This window comes from Cannabis sativa, chromosome 9 (assembly GCF_029168945.1).
Source record: "Cannabis sativa cultivar Pink pepper isolate KNU-18-1 chromosome 9, ASM2916894v1, whole genome shotgun sequence".
Lineage (NCBI taxonomy): Eukaryota > Viridiplantae > Streptophyta > Magnoliopsida > Rosales > Cannabaceae > Cannabis > Cannabis sativa.
The window spans coordinates 31535872-31558382 of record NC_083609.1 but is presented as its reverse complement, the minus strand read 5'-3'; the positions used below and the strand labels follow the sequence as shown (position 1 = coordinate 31558382).

The 22511-nt window shown below is 35.3% G+C and overlaps 1 protein-coding gene, 1 long non-coding RNA gene and 1 pseudogene across 2 annotated transcripts; 2 read left to right on the top strand and 1 right to left on the bottom strand.

Annotated features, from left to right (window-relative positions):
- Positions 1-632: 632 nt before the first annotated feature.
- On the top strand, positions 633-1243 carry LOC133031359 (uncharacterized). The gene is made up of 2 exons (XM_061104844.1): positions 633-915; positions 1065-1243. The coding sequence occupies exons 1-2, from the start codon at positions 633-635 to the stop codon at positions 1241-1243; spliced, it is 462 nt and encodes a 153-aa protein (XP_060960827.1).
- A 1868-nt stretch (positions 1244-3111) lies between these two features.
- Positions 3112-5869, bottom strand: LOC133030801 (uncharacterized). Its single transcript, XR_009684346.1, has 3 exons — positions 5628-5869; positions 5449-5514; positions 3112-3590 (listed from the first exon to the last, which is right to left on the bottom strand). It is a non-coding gene; the product is annotated as an uncharacterized LOC133030801 (long non-coding RNA).
- An 11878-nt stretch (positions 5870-17747) lies between these two features.
- On the top strand, positions 17748-20952 carry LOC115723822 (uncharacterized; annotated as a pseudogene).
- Positions 20953-22511: the final 1559 nt, after the last annotated feature.

Below are 22511 nucleotides of genomic sequence, written 5' to 3'. Positions count from 1 at the left end.
ATATTTTGTAAAGGAATAGTAAACTTTTGTAATTATATTTTATAAACGGGATCCCAGAATTTTATAAATGTAATATTTTGTGTTTTAAATAATTAAACAAAATTTTAATTATTCACGTTTTCCAATAATCTCGTTGATTAGCAACGAGCTGCACAGTACATTAAAAATCACGCTAACACACCTTTAATAGTTAGGGTGTTACAGATAGGTCTTACCAGACTTTGTAGTTGAGGGCACGGACAAAGAAGAAAGCATTTCAAAAGGCAACCTGAAGCTAGTATAAGAGCCTCAGCCGAACAATAAGGAAAACAAACCTACCTAGAAACTACACGTGGATGGTTCAGCTACAGATCAACTGTCTAGTGCAGGGATTGCCCTTGTCACACGTGTGGGCAACACCTACACGAGGTAGTCAAATTTGGATTATGCAACTGCTGATGCCTTAGGCCGACTTGCAAGCAATAAACATAGCTGATAAGGCTAATCTAATCCCAATTCAATTCCTTGAAGAACCTAACATCACCTGTGCAGGAGAAATTGAAATGATTGACACATCACCAAACTAGATACCACCAATAGCAGCCTACCTCAGTACTGGAGAACTTCCAAATGATAGAAATGAAGCTCTGAAGATGAGAAGAAAGGTTGCACAGTATATCATCGTAGAAGGAGTCATGTATAGAAGGGGATTTTCCATGCCACTACTTAGATGTGTTACACAAGAAGAAGCTACACGGCTTTTGTCTGAAGTACATGATGGATTCTGTGGCAACCACGCAGCTGGGCAAAGCCTATCAATTAAAATACCAAGGCAAGGATATTTCTGGCTGACCATGATCGAAGATTCAAAAGCTTATGTTAAGAAATATGATAAATGCAAAAGATTTTTAAAGATACCCCGTGTATCGCCTAAAGGTAAAGGGGAAGTACAGTATGCAGTTGTTGCAGTGGATTATTTCACTAAATGGACCGAAGCGAGCCATTAGCAACAATTACATCTAAGAAAGTGCTAGACTTCGTGGTAAAAAACATAATACGTCAAATCTGACTCCCATACAAAATAGTCTCGGACAATGGCACACAGTTTGACATCCAATTGTTCACTGATTTCTGTGTGAACCATGGAATCATAAAGAGTTTCTTTGCAGTGGCACACCTTCAGGAAAATGGTCAAGTAGAAGCATTCAATAAGACACTTAAAGATGCTTTGGAAAAACAATTTGAAGATGCTAAAGGAAACTAGTTGGAAGAACTTCCAGAAGTACTATGGTCATACCGCACAGCTTAAAAAAACAACAACTGGACAAACTCCATTCGATATGGCCTATGGTTATAAACCTATGCTGCCTGTAGAATTAGAACCTCCGTCACATAGAAGATTGACCTATGATCAAGAGGCTAACCGTGCCCTCCTAGCAAAATCACTTGACGAAATCAAAGAAAAATGAGCTGCAGCAAACCTAAAGTTGGTGGCCCATCAACAAAAGATAGCTCGGTACTTTAACAAGCAAGTGAAGGCATAGAAATTTTTGTGGGAGATATGGTCCTCAAAAGAGTATTTTTGAAAACGAAAGACAGCACGACTGGTGTGTTCGGACTAAACTGGGAATGGCCATATCAGGTGGTTGAAATTCTCGAATCAAGAGCGGATATACTTGGGCGGTATGACAAAAATATGAAACTCATTCTAGTTCCAAGGTTTTGGAATGAAGAACATTTAAGAAAGTTTTACCAATAAAAGTACAAGGTCGAATGACCACTCTAAGTACAAAATTATAGAACATTTACTTTTAAGTAAATGGCCTTCTGGGCGGACCTTGCCCAAAGGTTCGAATGAAACGATTAAGTACTTAGGTCAGATGACCACCTTTGAAAGTAAAATTTCTTTTAAGTGCAATTTATTTTGTTTAAATTTAGCTAAAGATCAGATTAGATCAATATAATAACTTTTATGTAAGTTACTACGGTAACAAAAAATATTCCGACCAATAAATGAATAAATATGTCTATTTAATATTGATCGTGTCAATATATTAGCAAGTTATTAATTTACCATTCAATGCGTACAAAGGTTTGCTCGAATCTAAAGAACTGAATAGACAAAAAACTATACTTATAAAATACAAGTGACCAAGAGTCAAATGTCTGCTCGGTCACTTAGGGGAAAACTATACCCGTACAAAGCGTTGATAAAAGTAAATAACAAGCCAAAAAAAACAAACATAGTTGCACAGATAATTATCAAAACAAGGGATAGTATTTATTGAAAAAGATAACAAAGCACGGTAAATCTGGGATTAAAAGCTACCCGGTCAGCCAGTTGTCTTAATATGAAAAACATAACCCAAGTTTAAAAATTACTTGGCCAGTCATCTTTGTCTTAAAAAAGAAACTTTCATAAGGTAATGCAAAATCACTACAACATAATCATTAGAAGTTTCAGTTTTATATACACGAATAATATAATTATATTATTCTCCAAAACATATACACTCTTCATGAGTCAGTATTATGTTTATCAAACTTTATATTTCTTCAGGAATCACTATCATCAATTCAATGATGTGTATAATTTACATGACAACTTCATCATGTTATTGTAATGGTCAAATAGATATAACCAGAATATACCATTCATTTTCCTTGTATCTTTCTAACAAGTTGTCTAATTTATTAATAGACTATTTATCAGTTTAATTATCATGACTTATATATTATATATTTAAATGTACAACCAGTACATATAGGTGGCGTTTGGTAACAATTTTGTTTTTCAATTTTAAAAACAGAAAAATAAAAGTAAATTTTTTGTTTTAAAAATTTTGTTTCTAAAAAACAAAAATGTGTTCTATAACTACTTTTGTTTTTAAATTTTAAAAATAGAAAACAAAAGTGTGTTCTGTAATCACTTTTGTTTTATAATTTTAAAAACAGAAAATAAAAGTGTGTTCTGTAACCGTTTTTTATTTTTCAATTTTAAAAACAAAAAACATAAATTTTGATTTTTTTTTTCTTTTTTAAAATTAAAAATTATGGATATCATTTATTTTTATTTTTAAACTAATATATAAAAATTATAAAAAAATCAAATAAAAAATGCTCATTAACATCTTAAAAAAAATCAAGTAATTTAAAATCACGAAACTCATTATCTATAATACAAAACCGACAAAGTCATAATAAAATATGAACTAATAATTATCCAATCTTGATGAAAAATATTAAAAAAGTTCTAATTGTTAATAAGCTTCACTCATTATCTTCATCGTCGATTTGCTCTCCATATATGATCAGCAATTTCATCACGAACATCAGCCATTTCACGAATTTGATCTCTTGAAATACTAAACTCAACACTATCATTCAAAATTTGGTGGGTGCTTTGTATAGTAGCATTTTGTACTTCAGGAATGTCTTCATCTCCATCAAAATATATATCTTTTTTTGCATTTGTCCTTATAAAATTGTGAATTCTACAACAAGCAATCACAATGTACTTCTGTATTTAAGTCACTAGAAATGATGTCGAGAACTAAAACCGAAGAAAATCCCAAAAGAATATTGCAAACAATTAGCCTAACATTTTCATTCTGCAGTGACAGAAATAAGAATTCAAGCATAGGAAGCAAAAATATGAGTACATATTTAAGACCACTCATTTAATTTAAGTTGATTTGGGCAATCCAAACAAAAAGTTCCATTTGACAAATGATCTAAACCATTGCAATATTGTACATTTAGAGTAAAAAGAGAATATTTTTTTGAAAATTCCCAACTCAAAAGTCATTGCCTGACAAACATGACAATCCACACACCAATTAATAAGCTTACTGGAGAAACAAGTAGAGCAACTTCGTAACATCATAGAGGAAAAGAAAAGGCTCATTTTGCAATATAAAAAATGAGAGACTAAACTGGAAGAACAATTTACAAAGGTTCTATAAAAAGCTTTGGCATATTATTTTGTGTCCTATAATATTTCATTACTGAAAAGATTTCGTCGGTTAATGCAGAATTAGGTGTTGTTGGCTACTGCTGAAAGTAGACTAGCAGAAGCTAGAAAGCAATATGATGTTATGTTAGAAAGTAAACAGCTGGAATTATCAAGACATTTGAAAGAATTATCTCAGAGGAATGATCAGGTCTTGTATCATATTATTTACTAAAAAATATCATTATCAAGCCTATGTAAGTTGTACATATACTTTTGGATTGACTCAATATGGAATTGAATTAGACAATTAATAGAAATATGAGGCAGAGAAGTTAGAAATTATCAACATGGAAAAGGAAAAGGTAAGCCTGTTTCATAATCTCTTTCCACATTTTTAATAATGAATCAATATGATCAGGGGCAGAAGCAAAGACAAACAAACTATGCCAAAACATGCCCTTATCTCAAAATAACATAAAATGAAAATGATTTTAAAGAAATATCACTTTTAAGCCAATCACCAACACATAATTTACTCATATTTTAAAAAATTAATAAGAAAACGATAGCTGCCTACTTAAAAGGCAAACCCAGGTATCCATTTTAACAATATTATCTGAACAAAAAGAAAGCACATTTCATGCATACTAGATAATAAATTTTGTTCAATAAAACATGGTTTGATCTGAAATTCCTCTTCTTGTCATAAGAAAACCATAACTGGGAGAGAATATTATATTACTAATCATAACACATAAAAGGGAAAGCCAAAAAAAAAATGAATAAACATGATCTAAAACTCCAAAGCAACTTGCAGATATTAAAAATCATCCAAAAACCAAATTTGACAAATATTGACACAATTACAGCCAAACAAGTCAAAGCCACATTATTTCTTCAATTTTACAAACCACCATCACTAACTCTCGATTTCTGTCATGATTTTAAAACCCTCATCAAAATTCACATCAAATAATTGATGCTCAGGAAACTAAATCAATAAACAAAATGAAATAATAAAGGGAAATTTACATGGTATACTAATTTTTATCATTTTCTTACAAAAATACTGTCAGGCGGTATTTTTTACTTTTTTACTGGTGTTCTACTGGTGTTTTACTGGTGTTCTACTGTTGTTTTGAGTTATACTGCTTTGTGTTTTACTAGTGTTTTATAAAAACACAGTATTTTTGAAAAAAAATTCCGTGTGACAGTATTTTTATAAAAATTAATCCAAATTCCAGTATTTTTGTAAATTTCCCAATAATAAATGGAACACAGCCCAATAAGAATTAAGAAAATCAATTAGAAAGGAAACCTAAAGCTCTAATTGGTGAGATTTATAGGAGATGATACTGTAGATAAGAAAATAAACCCTATTTCAGAGATTAAACCCAATCTAATATCAGAGATTAAACTCAAAACCCATTTCAAAAATTAAATGTGAAAATTAAACAGAAATTTCCTCAAACATTGCAAACCTAAAATAAAAAGAAAATACAAGAGAATCATACCTGTAACAACAAAAATTCTTCCTCAAGCTACTCCCATCATGATAATCTCTTTTTACATTTTCAAATCTGGCAATGAAATAAAGAGAAAAAAAATCTGAGAGAGGGGGAGAGAGAGAGAACGATATATAGAGAGGGGAGAGAGAGAACGATATATAGAGAGGGAGAGAAAGAGATATTACCTGTGGAATAGTTGAAGCCATGGAAGAGAACTTGAGCTTCTGAAAGAATAAGCAAGAGAGAAGTTGAGAAAAAGTGTTTTTAAAATTTTTAAAATCAACAAAAATCTGTTTTGAAAATTTCTTTAGTTTTGTTTTTTAATTTTAAAAATAAAAAACAAAATCTTCCTACCGAACGCACTTTTCAGTTTTGTTTACACTTTTTTAATTAAAAAAACAAAAATTCAATTTTAAAATCATTACCGAACAGACCCATAATAAGTTATTTCTTATCACTTTCATAACTAGATAAAAGTTATACATCTAGGTACATACAAAGATATTTTACTACTCCAAATAGCAATTATATGTAAGACTTCTTCAGGAAGCTTTTCAAATAATCATTTTATGATTCTTTATCACTTTGATTATATTGGATTACTAACAAATATTAGTAAATTATATATTCACTTTTGGGAATATATAAACTAAATTAAATAGTAACTGTATATATACATATCTTGTACCAACAATAGTTTGAAACTATTGATTTCAATAAATAATAAAATATGTATATATTAATTTGCTTCTGGCATTACCAATATATGTGAAATCTATATTCTTTGAAATAGAATTTCATGTCTATTCATTCTCTTCAGGGAATGATATTTAAATATTCTAAATGTACAATAAATTTGTATAATTCACATTCTATTCAATAATCAAATATACTTTTATCTTGATTATAAGCGTGTCCGTACTACAGGTACGCGACTACTATTATTCAATTCCACACATGATATATAGATTTCATGCACTTTGATTCTGTGTGGTATCTCATCTTTTGGTTGTTTCCACTTTCTTCTAGAAATATTTGAGTAGTAAATAATGCCATCGATTATTTAAAATTATTGCATTCACTTCAGAGAATGACATCGAACAAGTAGAGCATTATTATAAATTTCTTAAAAATTTATTACTTGTTCATCCATAAAAATATAAAAAAAAATCAGCAATTTCTTTTATAATACTTCAAAGAATATATGAATACAGTTTTTGCATAGTCTCCAAGATATATGCATAATTTGATCTTTAATATATGTCACATGCAATAATTTCTAATATAAATATTACAAGTAATAACAATGTATAATAACACGACTAATATGAACAATCTTTAAAAGTAATTGACTTCAATTCGTATCATTCTTTCCAGGGAACGATGAACAATAAATACATGGTTCATGTATTTAAATAACATTAGTCACGCTCATTGTTATTCTTATACTTTGATGTTTCAATGCAATTTTCTTAACATTCATTTTGGGTATTCAAAATCCACTATAAAATTGCATCAACAATAATCATTTTTAATGATTCTTTAGTTGTATTCACATAAATACAATATTTTTTTTTGACAAATATAAAACATTCACTTCAGGAAATGTTTGTCAAAATCTATATCTATATTAGATTACTTTTCATTGTCCTCAAAGGATACAAGAACATATACATAAATATGTATTCATCTCTTTCAATATATATCCGTCAACTATATGATGAATATTACGTTTGCATAATCTTCAGGATATATGTAAAATTTTATTGAGGACGCATAATCTTCAAGATATATGCAAGATTTTACTGAGGATGCATAATCATCAGGATATACGCAATATTTAATCGAGGATACATAATGTTATCCCAAATTTTGTACTCTGACATGGCATCACGAGAATGGTGACACGTGGAGTCCACTTGGAACATCTGCTCGGGAAGATAGGCCGAGCAGGATGCCTCGCTGTCATGTCCAGAGTAAGATATTCAGCGATTCGTGCAGAGCAATCAACACTTAGCGAATTCAGCTTTCGCATCATGAGTCATCAGCTCAATCCCTATAACTAAGGGATCAATTTACATGGATACGGCGCACACACGATCCCACTATCAGTGTATTCAGCCTCAATCCCACAATCCTTGCATTCAGCATTGATCCCACGATCTTTCTGTTTATACGCATTGTAACGAGAGAGGAAACTCTTCCTCCTCAAGTTTTTTAGCCCTATAAATAGTGATGCATATTCACTGGGCAAAGGATCGGTCGAAAAGTAGCTAAGCTAAGACTATATTATTATCTAAGAATTATATATTCAGAGATACTGTTGTGAGAGCTATCAGAAAAGGATTCTTCTTCCTTGATCTTAAGTCAATACAAATAACGAGGATTAAGCTATTACCGAATTGCTCGGGGCTGAACCTCTATAAAATTCCCGTGTCTTATTATTGCTTTATCATATATCTGTTACTACATATCATTTATCTCTTATAAAATAGACTCATTGTAGTTGGCTAAAAGCGAAGTCAATATTTTGGTGCTTTCATTGAGAGAAGGATCACAAATCGCTCTTTATTCGACACTCAACCGCCAACACGATGGTGCAAACTCGTAGAGGTCAGTCTGACCCAGCAAATTCACAGACGCTGGATCCTGCATCACAAGACCCAGGGAGTTCAAGGGTTCTGCCTGCTGTTAATCCCGGACAAACGGGAAGCGTGGTGAATGGTGAAACAGGTCCTATTACTGGAGTTGCGCCTGGTGTGCAAGAGACTGGGAATAACAGTTCTGCACCCAACTAGGGCATTCATAATACAACTGTTCTGCCTGGAACCAACGCCCAGACGACCATCAGAGACGTAGCCGAATTGCAAAATCTCCGTGACGCACACAGACTCATGCAGGGTCATAACAACACTCTGCATCATGATCAGGACGAACTGCGTGCTGCAGTAAATCTCGCATTTGACGAACAAAGGCGTATGTTCGCTGAATGGAGAGATAAAGAGATGGAGGCATTAAGGGCTCACCATGCAGAGATCGAAGATCATAGTCGGCAAGCCACCGTGCTGATACGAAGAGCCTACCAAACTATAGGTCAGCAATCGCCGAACGTCATTCCCCTGGGAGAAACGGAAGAGGATCCAACGATGAATACTTCCCAGACTACTAATGGTCAACCGCCTAATCCCCAGTTACGAGTTCCGTTCGTGGGCCCAGCAGTAGGCGAGCAGACCTTGTCCTGTAATTCATCAGGAGGAGTTATACCTGATGGCTCCAACCAGACTAATGGCGCTATTCCACCCGTCAACCAAGTGAATTAATCGCTAAGGCAACCAGGCTCTTCTGTGTTCGAAAGGTTGGGAGAAACCCATGACCGATGGAACGATCTAAACAGAAGAAGAAAAATAGACGAGCAAAATACTGCAATGATCGTGCAGCCTGGAGCTCGTACTCAAATCCTCGCTCAGAAGGACGCTGACGTAATCCAAATCGACCAGAATGCCGAGCAGGTCAGCCCAGCCGTACAAGCCCAGCTTGACAAACTGAAAAATATGTTTCATGGCATGGCTGGACAACGTAATAATGATCTTGAGTTAGACCAAGCTCGGGGAACTCCCTTCTCATCAGAGATAAATCTCCTGCCACTGCCTCACAAGTTCAAAATGCCAACGTGGAAGATGTATACTGGGAGAGAAGACCCTCTTTCCCATCTCAAGTACTTTGAGATGCAAATGGATTTACAAGGGGTACGGGGGGATGTGTGCTGCAGAATCTTCCCAGCCACTCTGTCGGAAGCCGCACAGCAATGGTATTTCAAGTTGGCTCCTAGAAAGTTTAGTTCATGGTAAACCTTCTCTTCAGAATTCCATGCGCAATTCTCCTCCTCGCGCTAGCTCCCATTGCATTTGGGAGATTTGGTCGAAGTAAAGCAACAACCACGCGAGCCACTCTGGGCATACATCAGCAGATTCATGACGGAAGCGACCAAAGTTTCGCGGGTAACCGAGGATGGAAAGTTATCTGCGATACTGGGGGGCATTGAAAACCTCAGTGAACTTTGGAAAGATATAAGGAAGAACGGGCCGGTAGACTCAATGAGTAATTTCCTTGACCGAGCCGAAGGCTTCATCAAGCTCGAAGAAGCCATTCAACGAGAAGAAGGTGAACAAAAGCCAAGCAAAACGAAGGCTCCTTCCACTGGGACATCGGCCCAACTTCCCAACTATTCCAACAATTCAAGCTCAAGTGGCAAGCGTTCAAGCAACAACCACAAGCAAGGAAACGGGAAGAAAGGAAAGTTCATCGATAAATCCGGACAGACTCCCCGAGAGAATCATGCCAAATACACTGCATTCACTATTCTGACTGAAGATATAGAGAATGTATATATGGCAACTCAATCGTTAATCCCGTACAAGAAGACCGGGCCCATGAAGAAAGATACCAACAAAAGGGACATGACGAAGTTTTGTCGGTCCCACAGAGACTACGGCCACGACACTAACGAATGTTACAACCTGAAGCGGGAAATTGAATTTCTAATAAAGAAAAACAATCCGCACTTGCAGAAGTATGTCAAGACCAACCAAGGTCACAACAACCAAGATTTGCTACCTCCACCAGTAGATGGACACTTACAAGTCATTATTGGAGGCTTGCACATTGCTGGAGATTCGGGCAACGCTAGGGAGAGGTATGCTCGGACAGCACAGCAAGAGCAAGAAGAAGTCATCCTGACCGTGGAAGAAAGAAAGCCTAAAGTTCCACGAGCAAGAGAGCCAACCATAACTTTCAACGATGAAGACGCTGTCAAAGTTAGATTTTCGCACAACGACCCGCTGGTCGTGGAAGTCCAGATAGTCAATAAAATGGTGGCCAGAACCATGATCGACAAGGGAGCTTCTTCAAACATTTTGTTCAAGACTGCTTACGAAAAGATGGGACTTCAACTCAAGGATCTAACTCCATGCCTCCAGCTTGTCTATGGTTTCTCCGGTCAAGGAATTGCACCTCTAGGACAAATCCGGCTACCCCTCACTATTGGACAAGCTTCGACGAGCATAACTATCATGGCACAATTCCTAATATTGGATGTTCCTTCAGCCTTTAACGTAATGCTTGGCCGACCAGCCATGTATGACTTAAAAGCTATCACATCTTGCAGTGGTAGGGTGTCTTAGAGGGAACCAGCAGTCTGCTCGGGAATGTTACAACCTTGCAGTGGCCAAGGCTAAGAAGGAAATATCCTCCAGCCAGAGCCCAGACAAGGGAAAAATATTCCCAAGTAGGAAACTTCCCAAGGCGAGGATGAAGATGTGGATCCTCGACTTGGGGACCCAAGCATCAATGTTGGACCTGTGGAAGAATTAGAAGAGATCGAGATAGATCCAGCTATCCCGACCAGAAAGCTAAAAATTGGAAATGGTTTGTTGCTCGAAGTAAAGTCAGAGTTGATAAAATTTTTGAGAGCAAACCTAGATGTTTTTGCCTGGTCACATGCGGGTATGGTCGGAATCGACCCTTCTATTATTTCACATGTCCTCAATATCAATCCTAACATCCGGCCAGTTCAACAAAAACGAAGGTTGTTGGATAAAGAACGAGCAGTAGCCCTGAAAGATGAAGTTGAAAAGTTGCGCAACAACAACTTCATAATTGAAGCTTTTTACCCGGCTTGGGTCGCGAATCCCGTACTCGTGCCCAAGCCGAACAAGAAATGGCGAGTCTGTATTGATTTCACAGACCTCAACAAAGCATGCCCTAAAGACTGTTTTCCACTTCCAAGAATCGATCAGCTCGTAGACGCAACAGCAGGGCACGAAATTTTAAGCTTTATGGACGCTTATTCAGGCTACAATCAAATCAAAATGCATCCGCCAGACCAAGAACATACAAGTTTCCGAATAGATATGGGTCTCTATTGTTACAAAGTCATGTCGTTTGGTCTAAAAAATGCTGGAGCTACGTACCAAAGATTGGTAAACAAGATGTTTAAAGACTAGATCGAGCGAAATATGGAAGTGTACGTGGATGACATGCTCGTCAAATCCAAAAAGGCTTGGGGCACATAGACGACCTGGACAAATGCTTCAAAGTCGTCAGAAAGTACAACATGAAAATAAATCCCTTAAAATGCTCCTTTGGAGTCAGTTCGGGAAAGTTTCTAGGCTTCATCATCAATGCCCGAGGAATTGAAGCCAACCCAGAAAAAATTCAAGCCCTCCTGGATATGAACTCGCCAACAAAAACCAAAGAAGTGCAAAGCTTAACTGGACGGATCGCCGCACTCAGTAGATTCGTGTCAAAATCAACGGACAAAGGTGTTCCATTCTTCAACATCCTGCGAGGAAACAAAAAGTTTGAGTGGACAGAAGAATGTGAAAAAGCTTTTCAAGATCTAAAGGCACAACTTGCAAAACCTCTAGACAGTGAGGAGCTGGGAATATACCTAGCTGTCACGGAACATGCCATGAGTACCGTGCTGATCAGAGAAGAGAACAGCATACAGCACCCAGTCTATTACATTACTAAGAGATTCATCGAGGCCGAGGACCGATATCCGTTGATAGAAAAACTCACCTACTGCCTCATTCTAGCAACAAGGAAGTTGAGGCCTTATTTCCAAGCTCATCCTGTTCGGGTATATACCGACCAGTCGTTGCGACAAATACTGCAAAAGCCAGATGCTTCTGGAAGGTTACTCAAGTGGGCGGTAGAATTGGGTCAGTACGAAATCAACTTCCAATCTCGAACAGCAATCAAAGGCCAGGCCTTGGCCGACTTTGTGGTAGAATGCACAGGCAAAGAAGAAAGCATACCAGAAAGTGACCCCGAGCCAGCACCTCAGCCAAGTAACAATGAAGACAAACCGACCTGGAAACTACATGTGGATGGGATTGCCCTCGTCACGCCTGGGGGGCAACACCTGCAAGCTGCGGTCAAGTTCGGATTCAACGCATCTAACAACGAAGCTGAATACGAGGCTCTAATCGCTGGACTAAAACTAGCCCGGGAAATGAAGGCCGAACACATCGAAATCTGTAGTGATTCACAGCTAGTGGTAAATCATGTATCCGGCGAATACGAGACTTGGGGAGAAAAGATGATAGCATATCTGAGAAAAATACACGATTTGCTCGAACAATTCAAAAGCTACAATCGCAAACAAATTCCAAGAGAAGAAAATACAACTGTAGATGCGTTAGCTCGATTGGCAAGCAGCAATGTAAGTGACAAGGCAAACTTGGTCCCTATCCAGTTCCTTGAATAGCCTAGCATCACTGGCACGGAAGACATCATAATGATTGAAACATCCCCAAACTGGATGACACCAATAGCAGCCTACCTCGACTCTGAGGAACTAACAGATAACCGAAATGAAGCTCAGAAAATGAGAAGGAAGGTAGCACGGTATATCATAGTAGAAGGGATCATGTACAGAAGAGGATTCTCGATGCCATTACTCAGATGTGTCACACAAGAAGAAGCTGGACGACTCCTATTTGAAGTTCACGACGGATTCTGTGGAAATCACGCCGCTGGACAGAGCTTATCCAATAAAATTCTAAGGCAAGGTTACTTCTGGCCAACGATGATTGAAGATTCGAGAGCCTATGTTAAGAAGTGTGACAAATGCCAGAGGTTTTCAAAGATACAAAGAGCTCCGCCCAACGAGTTGACACAGATGTAAAGTCCGTGGCCATTTGCCATTTGGGGAATTGACCTGATCGGGCAGTTACCTAAAGGTAAAGGCGGAGTGCAGTACGCAGTGGTAGCAGTCGACTACTTACTAAGTGGACAGAAGCCGAACCACTGGCAACCATTACATCTAAGAAAGTTCAAGACTTTATAGTGAAGAACATCATATGCCGGTTCGGACTACCGTAAAAAATAGTCTCAGACAATGGAAAACAGTTCGACATCCAGTCCTTCACTGATTTCTGTGAGAACCATGGTATCATAAAAAGTTTCTCCGCAGTGGCACATCCTCAAGCATAGGCATGGCAAAAAGATCCATCTATTCGGATCGGATCAGTGATCCGATTCGACGGATCATTACTGATCCGAAACATTCAGATAGTTATTGGATCTTGGATCAGATCCGACCCGCCCCGCTTAATTTTTTTATGGATCGGATCTGACCCGATCCGTTTTAAATATATATATATTTTTTTTAAAATAAATGATTTTTACTTTTTAATATATTTTTTAAGGTAGACATATATGATCTGCCCATAGACCACACTATATATTATTATTATTTTAATTAATTACTCTATCAATTTAATTCTTATATATACGTACATATATATATAAAAATAAAAATATATATGCATACTGGCTAATCTATATTTTAATTATTTGATTATAATAATTATTATTATTTGCAAAATTCCCTACCTTCTTCTTTAAGGAAAATCTTAAATATAAGGTTATAATAAGAAAGTAAAGTAACAAATGTTATACACAATAGATCGATTTATGTATAGGCACTGTTAAATATATTAATTTGTACAATAATTTACACTTTTATATTATATCACTTTTATATATGTATGCAACAATAATTTACATTTAATAAAAACATATTAATAATAATAAGAATAATATTTAATTTTTGTTTATCAAATAAAAATACTAATTAATTAAATATTATAATAATGAATAATTAATACTATTATTTGACTTTTAAATATTTAATTATTTAAGGGGCATTTGCTAATATTTTTATTTTTTTATTTTTTTAATCTTTTAATCATAAAAATAAAAGTAATTTTTTGTTTTAAAAAAATATGTGTTCTATAACCATTTTTTGTTTTTTTTTAAAAAATTTTAAAAATTGATAAGAAAAATATCACTACAAAAAATCTTATTTTTAATCACAACAAAATTTGTGACTAAAAGTAAAAAAGTTGTAACTAATTATAAATCATCATTCTTATGTTGTGACTAAAATAGGTCCATCACTAAAAGTATCAGTTACAAAAATTACAATTTGTTGTGGCTCAGTATAAAAAATCTTACTTTTATTATTAACATATTTATTTTTTTTGTAGGAGCCGTACACAGTAAATCTTGAAGACTAGAATAACAACATATAAAAAGTTTATAGTTAATTTCATGTATTTTTTTAGAGGAGATTTATTTCATGTAATCATCATACTACATTATTATTGATGATTATATTAGTGGAATTTCTAAAATTTGGTAAATTAATTTTTCAATAGTAAAATTACATTTTTATGTGATAAGAATTTGATATATTTTTTTTATTGATTTTGACAAATAAAATAAAAATATATAAGAAAAAAAAATGATACATTATTAGTTCTTAAACAAATAACTTTTGGAAAAAAAAATATATAAATTTAGATATAAAATATATTTTTTTTTCAAAAAAAAAGTTGGGTCGGATCAGATCCGATCCGTATAAGACGGGTCGGATCAGATCCGATCCGAGTATCTGATCCAGCGGGGCGGGGCGGGACAGATCCGTATATGATCTGGATCAGGTCGAATCAGAGTTAGATCAAATCCGACCCGCCCCATTGACATTCCTACTCAAGCAAATGGTCAAGATGAAGCAGTCAACAAAACCTTGAAGGATACACTAAAGAAGAAACTCGAAGATGCCAAAGGAAACTGGCCAGAAGAACTTCCCAAAGTTCTATGGTCATACCGTACAACGGAAAAAACAGCAACCGGTCAGACACCATTTGCAATGGCGTACGGTTATGAAGCTATACTGCCCGTCGAACTCGAGCCACCTTCCCACAAAAGATTGACGTACAATCAAGGTACCAATCACATACTCCTTGCAGATTCACTTGATGAAATCGAAGAAAGACGAGCAACTACAAACTTAAAGATGATGGCCCATCAACAAAAAGTGGCTCGGTATTTCAACAAACAAGTGAAAGCTCGGAAATTCTTCGTGGGAGATATGGTCCTGAGAAGGGTATTCCTAAACACCAAAGACAGCACGACAGGTGTACTAGGACCTAATTGGGAAGGAAATACTACTAATAAAATACTAGGTCGGGTGACCACTTTAAGTACTAATGAACATTTACTTTTAAGTGAATGGCATTCTGGGCGGACTACGCCCAAAGGTTTCGATAAAAGGAACAAAGTACTCAGGTCGGGTGACCACTTTAAAGTACAGTTTCTTATGTTTGCAATTTGTTTTATTTCATGTTAAGCTAAAAGATCAGATTAGATCAAATAGCTCTGATGTAAGTTACTACGGTAAAAAATACACTTTTCGAGCAATAAATGAATAAAGATAGTATTTTAAAATTTAATTGAGTCAAAAAATTAGCATGCTTATAATTTACCTACAATGCGTACAAAAGGTTTGGTCAAACCCAAAACACCAAACAGATAAACAATATATTTGTAAAAGATAAGTGACCAAGAGTCATACGTCTGCTTGGTCACTTGGGGGGCACCTATACCTGTACAAAGCATTTGGTAAGAATAAAACAATGAAAAGCTGTCATTAAGGATGACAAAAGCACGTAATACCGGGATCAAAAGCTGTCCGGTCAGCCCGTTGTCCAAAAAATGAAAAATAATTCCAAGTTTAAAGACCGCTTGGTCGGTCGTGATGTCTTAGAAAAGGCTCTGAGGTCGAATAAGATATACATAAAAAAGAGATAAAAAGAGTGTTTAAATAGCCGGAGTCCCAGGCTCTTGGTTCGGTTCTTCGGGGCCAACTGGAGCTGATGAGTCCATATTTATCTTATAAATATGATTAATTTATTTATTAATATTCTTAAATTGATTCTTTAAATTATTGATTAGTGTGATTTTAATTTGTTAGGCTATTTTAAATACCATTCATCCATTTATAGTCTTTTGGAGGGATTTTAACATATTTTGGTGGAAAGTAGTAGAAGTCAGCGAGCTCGATTGTACAAAGCGAAACTTAATTGCAAATTCGGACAAACTTAAAGGCAGAATTGGACTTGGAGCTCAACATGAAAGTTTTAGATCTTGTTCCTAGCTTTCCAGAACATCTTGAATTGTCTAATTCCGAGTAATATTGAGAGAGTTATGGCCAAAATACTATCAGTCGTCGCAACAGGAAATTTCTAAAAAAAAAGATAGCGAAAATAAAGATAAATTTTCAAGAAGAGTTGCGATTTTTATCTTTTGTTTAAAAGATGAGTTATCTTTATCCGATATATTTCCTAATACTATTATAAATAGAATCCTAATTCTAAGAGGATTTATCTATCCACTATAAATAGAATCCTAATTCTGATAGGATTCAACTAACTTTCCCATTACTATAAATAAGACCTCTTAGACTACAAATGGAGGGAGAATCCAAAAACTACAAATTAAATATTATGATTTTTATTAATGTCTAGTTCTGAGTAGTTTTCTTTTAGTTAGGGGGTTATTTCAAAACCCAAAACATGAATTCTTAATTTTATTATTAAATGTTAATTTTTAGTTTCCATTATATATCAAATTGCTTCTATTCTTCTATGTTCAATGTTATGATTATTGTTTTAATCTTGTTTAGATGGCCACTAAATTAGGTTTTACTTTAATCTACCGTCATCTTAGGATTACTATTCACCTAATAGTCTAGGATTCTAAGTGTTTGTGACAAATTACAATTTTTATTTGTGATGAAGAATAGAACCTAGGTTAAATGAATTATATGCTTCATTGATTTGTTGCCTAGATTAGCCTGTCTCCATAAATCTCAGTGCTTTATCTAAGTTAAATAAATTGCATGCTTCGTGGATTTACTGCTTTAGGTAAAAGAGTTAATTATTGAGCGCTTATCCTTGATTACATACAATGGGGAGATTGGGATAATTGACTACTTCAGCGTTATCTGCGGGATTAATAGTTTGATTGGAAACTGAAAATTACATTCTTTAATAGGAATTAGGAACGATTGTTTAGGGTGGCGAATAACCTTTAACTAGTTTCTCATATCGTATTCTTTACTTTAAATTTGTTCTTTTCTTTAATTTTTATTCTGATCATCAAAACTCCCCTTTTTCTAATTCTTGTTACTAATTTGTGAATAATTAAATAAACATAGTCCTCGTGGGATCGACTCTTACTTACGATTATACTAAAATAATTGGAAGTATTGGAATTAAAAAAAATAGTAAATTTGTTGTGGCTTACGACACGCATCAAATTTTTGGCGCCGTTGCCGGGGACTATTATTTTATTTTATTATTCATATTTAGTTTTTAGTATTTTTTTAAAAAAAAATTATAAAAAAAAATTATTGAAAAATTAGAAAAAAAGATTGTTTTATTAATCATATTTAATTTTTGTTACTAACCTGTTTTACTTTTATAATCTCAGGTGTACATGTCTAGTGCTGACGATACTCAAGAGAGACTTTCAAGGGTTAAACAATATCTTGAGTCATCGTCTACTTCTCGATCTTCAAAGACTATAACCGAAAACCCACTCTTTCAACCTCTTGGTCCTGCTGAACAGCCACCATCAACTGATCCCGAGTCAGACTCTGACGACTCGGTTACTTCTCACAAGACCATGGCTCAAAACGGGACATTGAAGGAGTTGGCTGCGCCAAATCTGGACCAGCAACCATTGTGCATCTATTATGCACCTTTGGATGTCAATTTTGAACTGAAATCCAGCCTCATCCATTTACTACCAGCTTTTCATGGATTACCTGGAGAAGACCCCAACAAGCACCTTAAGGAGTTTCATATTGTTTGCTCTAGTATGAAACCTACATCAGTTACTGAAGAACAAATCAAGCTGCGGGCCTTCCCTTTCTCTTTAAAAGATGTTGCGAAGGAGTGGTTGTACTATCTCCCACCGGGAACTATTGAAACATGGAATGACATGAAGACTGTTTTCTTGGAGCGATACTTCCCAGCCTCTAAAGTTTGAAGCATCCGAAAAGAAATCTGTGGAATTCAGCAAATTACTGGAGAGTCACTTTATGAATATTGGGCAAGATTTAAAAGGTTGGGTGCTAGTTGCCCTCACCACCGAATCAGTGAACAACTCTTAATTCAATACTTTTATGAAGGTCTCTTACCTTTTGAGAGAAGTATGATAGATGCAGCAAGTGGAGGAGCATTGGTAGACAAAACCCCAACAGAAGCCAGAAATCTTATCTCAAACATGGCTGCCAATTCACAACAGTTTGGCACTCGCCGGGACTCTCCCTCAACATCACGACAGGTTAATGAAGTGAGCAAATCCATTGAGAACCAGCTTAGTCAACAAATAGCTCAGTTGACCTCCGTGGTCGAACAACTTGTTTTAAGCCAACAGATTAAGCCATGTGGAATATGTCAAGTTGTGGGGCATACTACTGATACTTGTCCTACTCTTTATGAAGGGCCAACAGAAGATGTTAATGCTATTGGAGGTTTCCCAGGTCAACCAAGGCAGCAGTATAATCCATATTCCAACACATATAATGAGGGATGGCGTGATCATCCAAATCTTCGCTATGGCAATCAACAAAATGTCCAGCAACCTGCAAAACCTGCTTTTAATTATCAACAGTGGACACCTGCCAGACAGAATCAAGCACCACAAGTTGCTCCACCAGCACCTCCCAAGCCTACCACTGAAGATCTTATTAATGCCATGTTGGCTGATTCTCAACAATTTAAACAAGAAACTCAAGCAGCGTTAAAAAGTTTAGAGAAACAAGTGGGTCAACTCTCAGAATCTTGTAATCGAATGCAATCTAAATTGTTCAATCAACTACCATCCCAACCTGAGAAAAATCCTAAGGAGAATGCTAGTGCAGTGACTTTGAGAAGTGGGAAACACTACGACCCACCTATCATCCCAAAACCAAAACTAGTGCCATCAAAACCACAAGATGATAGTCCAGAAGATGAAAAAGAGGCACCTAAGCCAAAAAATCCAGCTCCACCAAAGCCTACCATTGTCATACCCCCACCCTTCCCAAGCAGATTAAAGAATACTAAGAAGGAAGAAGCTGACAAGGAAATTCTTGAAACATTTCGCAAGGTGGAAGTGAACATTCCTCTTCTTGATGCCATAAAACAAGTACCATGATATGCCAAGTTTCTGAAGGAGCTTTGCACTAGTAAGCGCAAGTTAAGGGGTAATGAAAAAGTAAGTGTGGGGGAGAATGCGTCAGCAGTCCTCCAAAAGAAGCTTCCTCCAAAGTGTAAGGATCCTGGAACTTTCACTATTCCTTGCACTATTGGAAACACCAGGATTGAGCGGTGTATGTTGGGTTTGGGGGCCTCCATTAATGTCATGCCATTGTCTATTTATAACTCCTTGAATCTGGGTCCACTTAAAGAAACTGGGATAATCATTCAACTTGCTGATAGGTCGAATGCCTACCCCAGAGGTGTCATTGAAGATGTGCTAGTTCAAGTCAATGAATTGGTATTTCCAGCAGATTTCTATGTTCTTGATATGGAAGATGATTCTATCCCTTGCTCCACTCCAATTTTGTTAGGGAGACCATTCATGAAAACAGCAAGAACCAAGATTGATGTCCATGAGGGAACCTTGACAATGGAGTTCGATGGAGAGACAATTCAATTCAACATCTTTGAAGCAATGAGGTATCCAAGTGATGTACATGCTGCTTATTCTCTTGACGTGTTGGATGACCTCTCCCAAAGGGTGCTAGATCTGCATAGTGAAGATGATCTGGAAGTTGCTATACGAGAGAACTTGGAGTTGAATTCAAACGAGAACTTTTCTAAAGAGATGTTGGATGTCATAACTGCACTTAATAACGACTTCAACAAGCTTTACAAGAAGGTGGCCTATGTGGAATTTCCAGTCATAACTGATAAGTTACAACCATCTATTGTACAAGCTCATATTCTTGAACTCAAGACACTGCCCAATCATCTCAAATATGCTTACTTAGGAGAGAATGAAACCTTACCTGTCATAATTGCTACAAATCTCGACCAAGTGCAAGAAGAAAAGCTGATGAGGGTGCTCCGAGCTCACAGAACTGCCATTGCATGGTCTGTTGCTGACATCAAAGGAATCAGTCCGGCTACATGTATGCACGAAATTCTCCTAAAAGAAGGAGCTAAGCCAAGTACAATACAATGCATAATTGGTAAAACTAGGTTTGATCATTGCATGATAGATTTATGAGCAGTTATTAATAATCTGTCTTATTCTAATTTTGCTTATTTAAATCTTAGTTCATTAAGAGAAACTCAAGTTTTTATCCAATTAACTAATCAAACTAATGCTTATCCTTTAAGGATAGTTTAATATATTTTTGTACAGGCTTATGCACTTGTCATTCCAGGTGATTCTTACATAATTGAGATGGAAGATGAGGGTGATCCCAATCTTACATCAACTTTATTTGGGAGACCCTTCTTACTCACTGCAAGTAAGAAGTTGGATACAAAAGCATGGATACTTAGAATGGAATTTGATGGTGAAGCACTCAAATTCAATGGGTTAGATTCCATTCATAAATACATAAAGAATGTGTCTTTGTTAGAAGACCCAACGTGAAGACCACATGAGCACAACATGCAGTCGAGCTAACGACGTTAAACAAAGCGACCTTACGGGAGTTTTTCTTACCCTTTTCTTTTTATTTTGCATTGATTTTATTTGATTGAGCCTTGAGGACAATGCTTATATTAAGTGTGGGGGGAGATTAATTGTCGTGTCTATCCAATTTTTCTTTTAGTTGTTTAGTTGTTTATTTGCTTATTTTTATCATTTTTTTAGTTTATATTATTTTCTTGCTTTAATTTTAGTAAGTGTGGATTGAATGAAATTCTGTTGACAATGATTGCTCGTGTTTGATATATGTTTTTACTTAGATATCTTATGTATGGTCTTTTGAAAAAATAATTTTGTTGATGATGAAATTCTAGTTATAATTTTAGGAAAATGATAGATTCTCATGATTTGTGTGCTTAACTCATGATTAATTACTGCTCAAACTTAATTTTTTTTTTAAAACTTTTGCACATCAATTGAATTATCATATTTGCTAATGTTTGGAAAGATGAATGCGTGTTCAATTTTTAATTTGAAGTCTCAACTACTCTAGAACTTGTTTGATAATCATTTGAGGCGAAATTGATAAATTGCACATGATTTTGAGATATGATATAGGCAATTTTTTTTTCCTTGGATCGATTGAGCTTTTCAAGCCTACCCTATTTGTTAAATCCCTAGTTTTACCTAATTTGAGCCTAAATGTTGACATCTTGTTTTTTTTTAACCCTATGCAATAACCTTTGAGCCTAAAAAAATTCTTATCCATCATTTTTCACACCATAGTATATTGATGCTATATGTATTTGTAAAGGTGTGAGAGTTTTGTTGATGAGAAAATATTCATGTTTATGTATATGTGATGATGAAAAAAAATTATTATTCCCTTAGAATGAATGTTTGCAGGTTGTAAGTATTTCATAAAAAAAAAATCAATAAATAAAAAAATGAATACTTGCAACAATTTAAGTGTGAGGGAATAGTAAATTTTATAGAATTAACAAAAGATACAAGATTGAATTGTTGAGGAGAGTGATTGGAGAATACAAATAGGAATTATTTGAGAGAATGTTGTATATGTATGCTATGGTGTGATTTGAGCCTAAATTAACCTTCTCTATCTACATTTCACCCTAGCCTTACATTATAAGCCCATAAAGTCCTATTGATCTTTAGATTGTGTGTAATTACATTAGTGGAGAATGGTTTGATAATTAAGCTTATGGAGTAGATTTTTGTTGAAATACATATTTATTTTGAGACAAACATTAATTGTTGACATGCATGAATTAATTTGAATGTTAGTAGTATGATGATTTGATTGAACACACACAAAAAATTTGGATTTGAAAAGTAATTTATCTTGAGTTGAAATTCTAATGATTGAAGAGTTTGGATTTTCTTGGCATTATAAGTGGATGTACAATTTTTGAAACTAAAATTATTTTTCGTAAAGACCGATTTGTTTAAGTATCATTCATTAACTTACTCGAGGACGAGCAAGAGTCAAGTGTGGGGGAATTTGATGAGTCCATATTTATCTTATAAATATGATTAATTTA

What these genes read in the sequence shown, in the direction of transcription:
- LOC133031359 (XM_061104844.1), top strand. Translation starts at nt 633, where the DNA reads ATGAGAAGAAAGGTTGCACAGTATATCATCGTAGAAGGAGTCATGTAT. An exon ending in ACCCCGTGTATCGCCTAAAG is followed by an intron (nt 916 to 1,064) that starts GTAAAGGGGAAG and finishes CATACAAAATAG; the next exon opens with TCTCGGACAATGGCACACAG.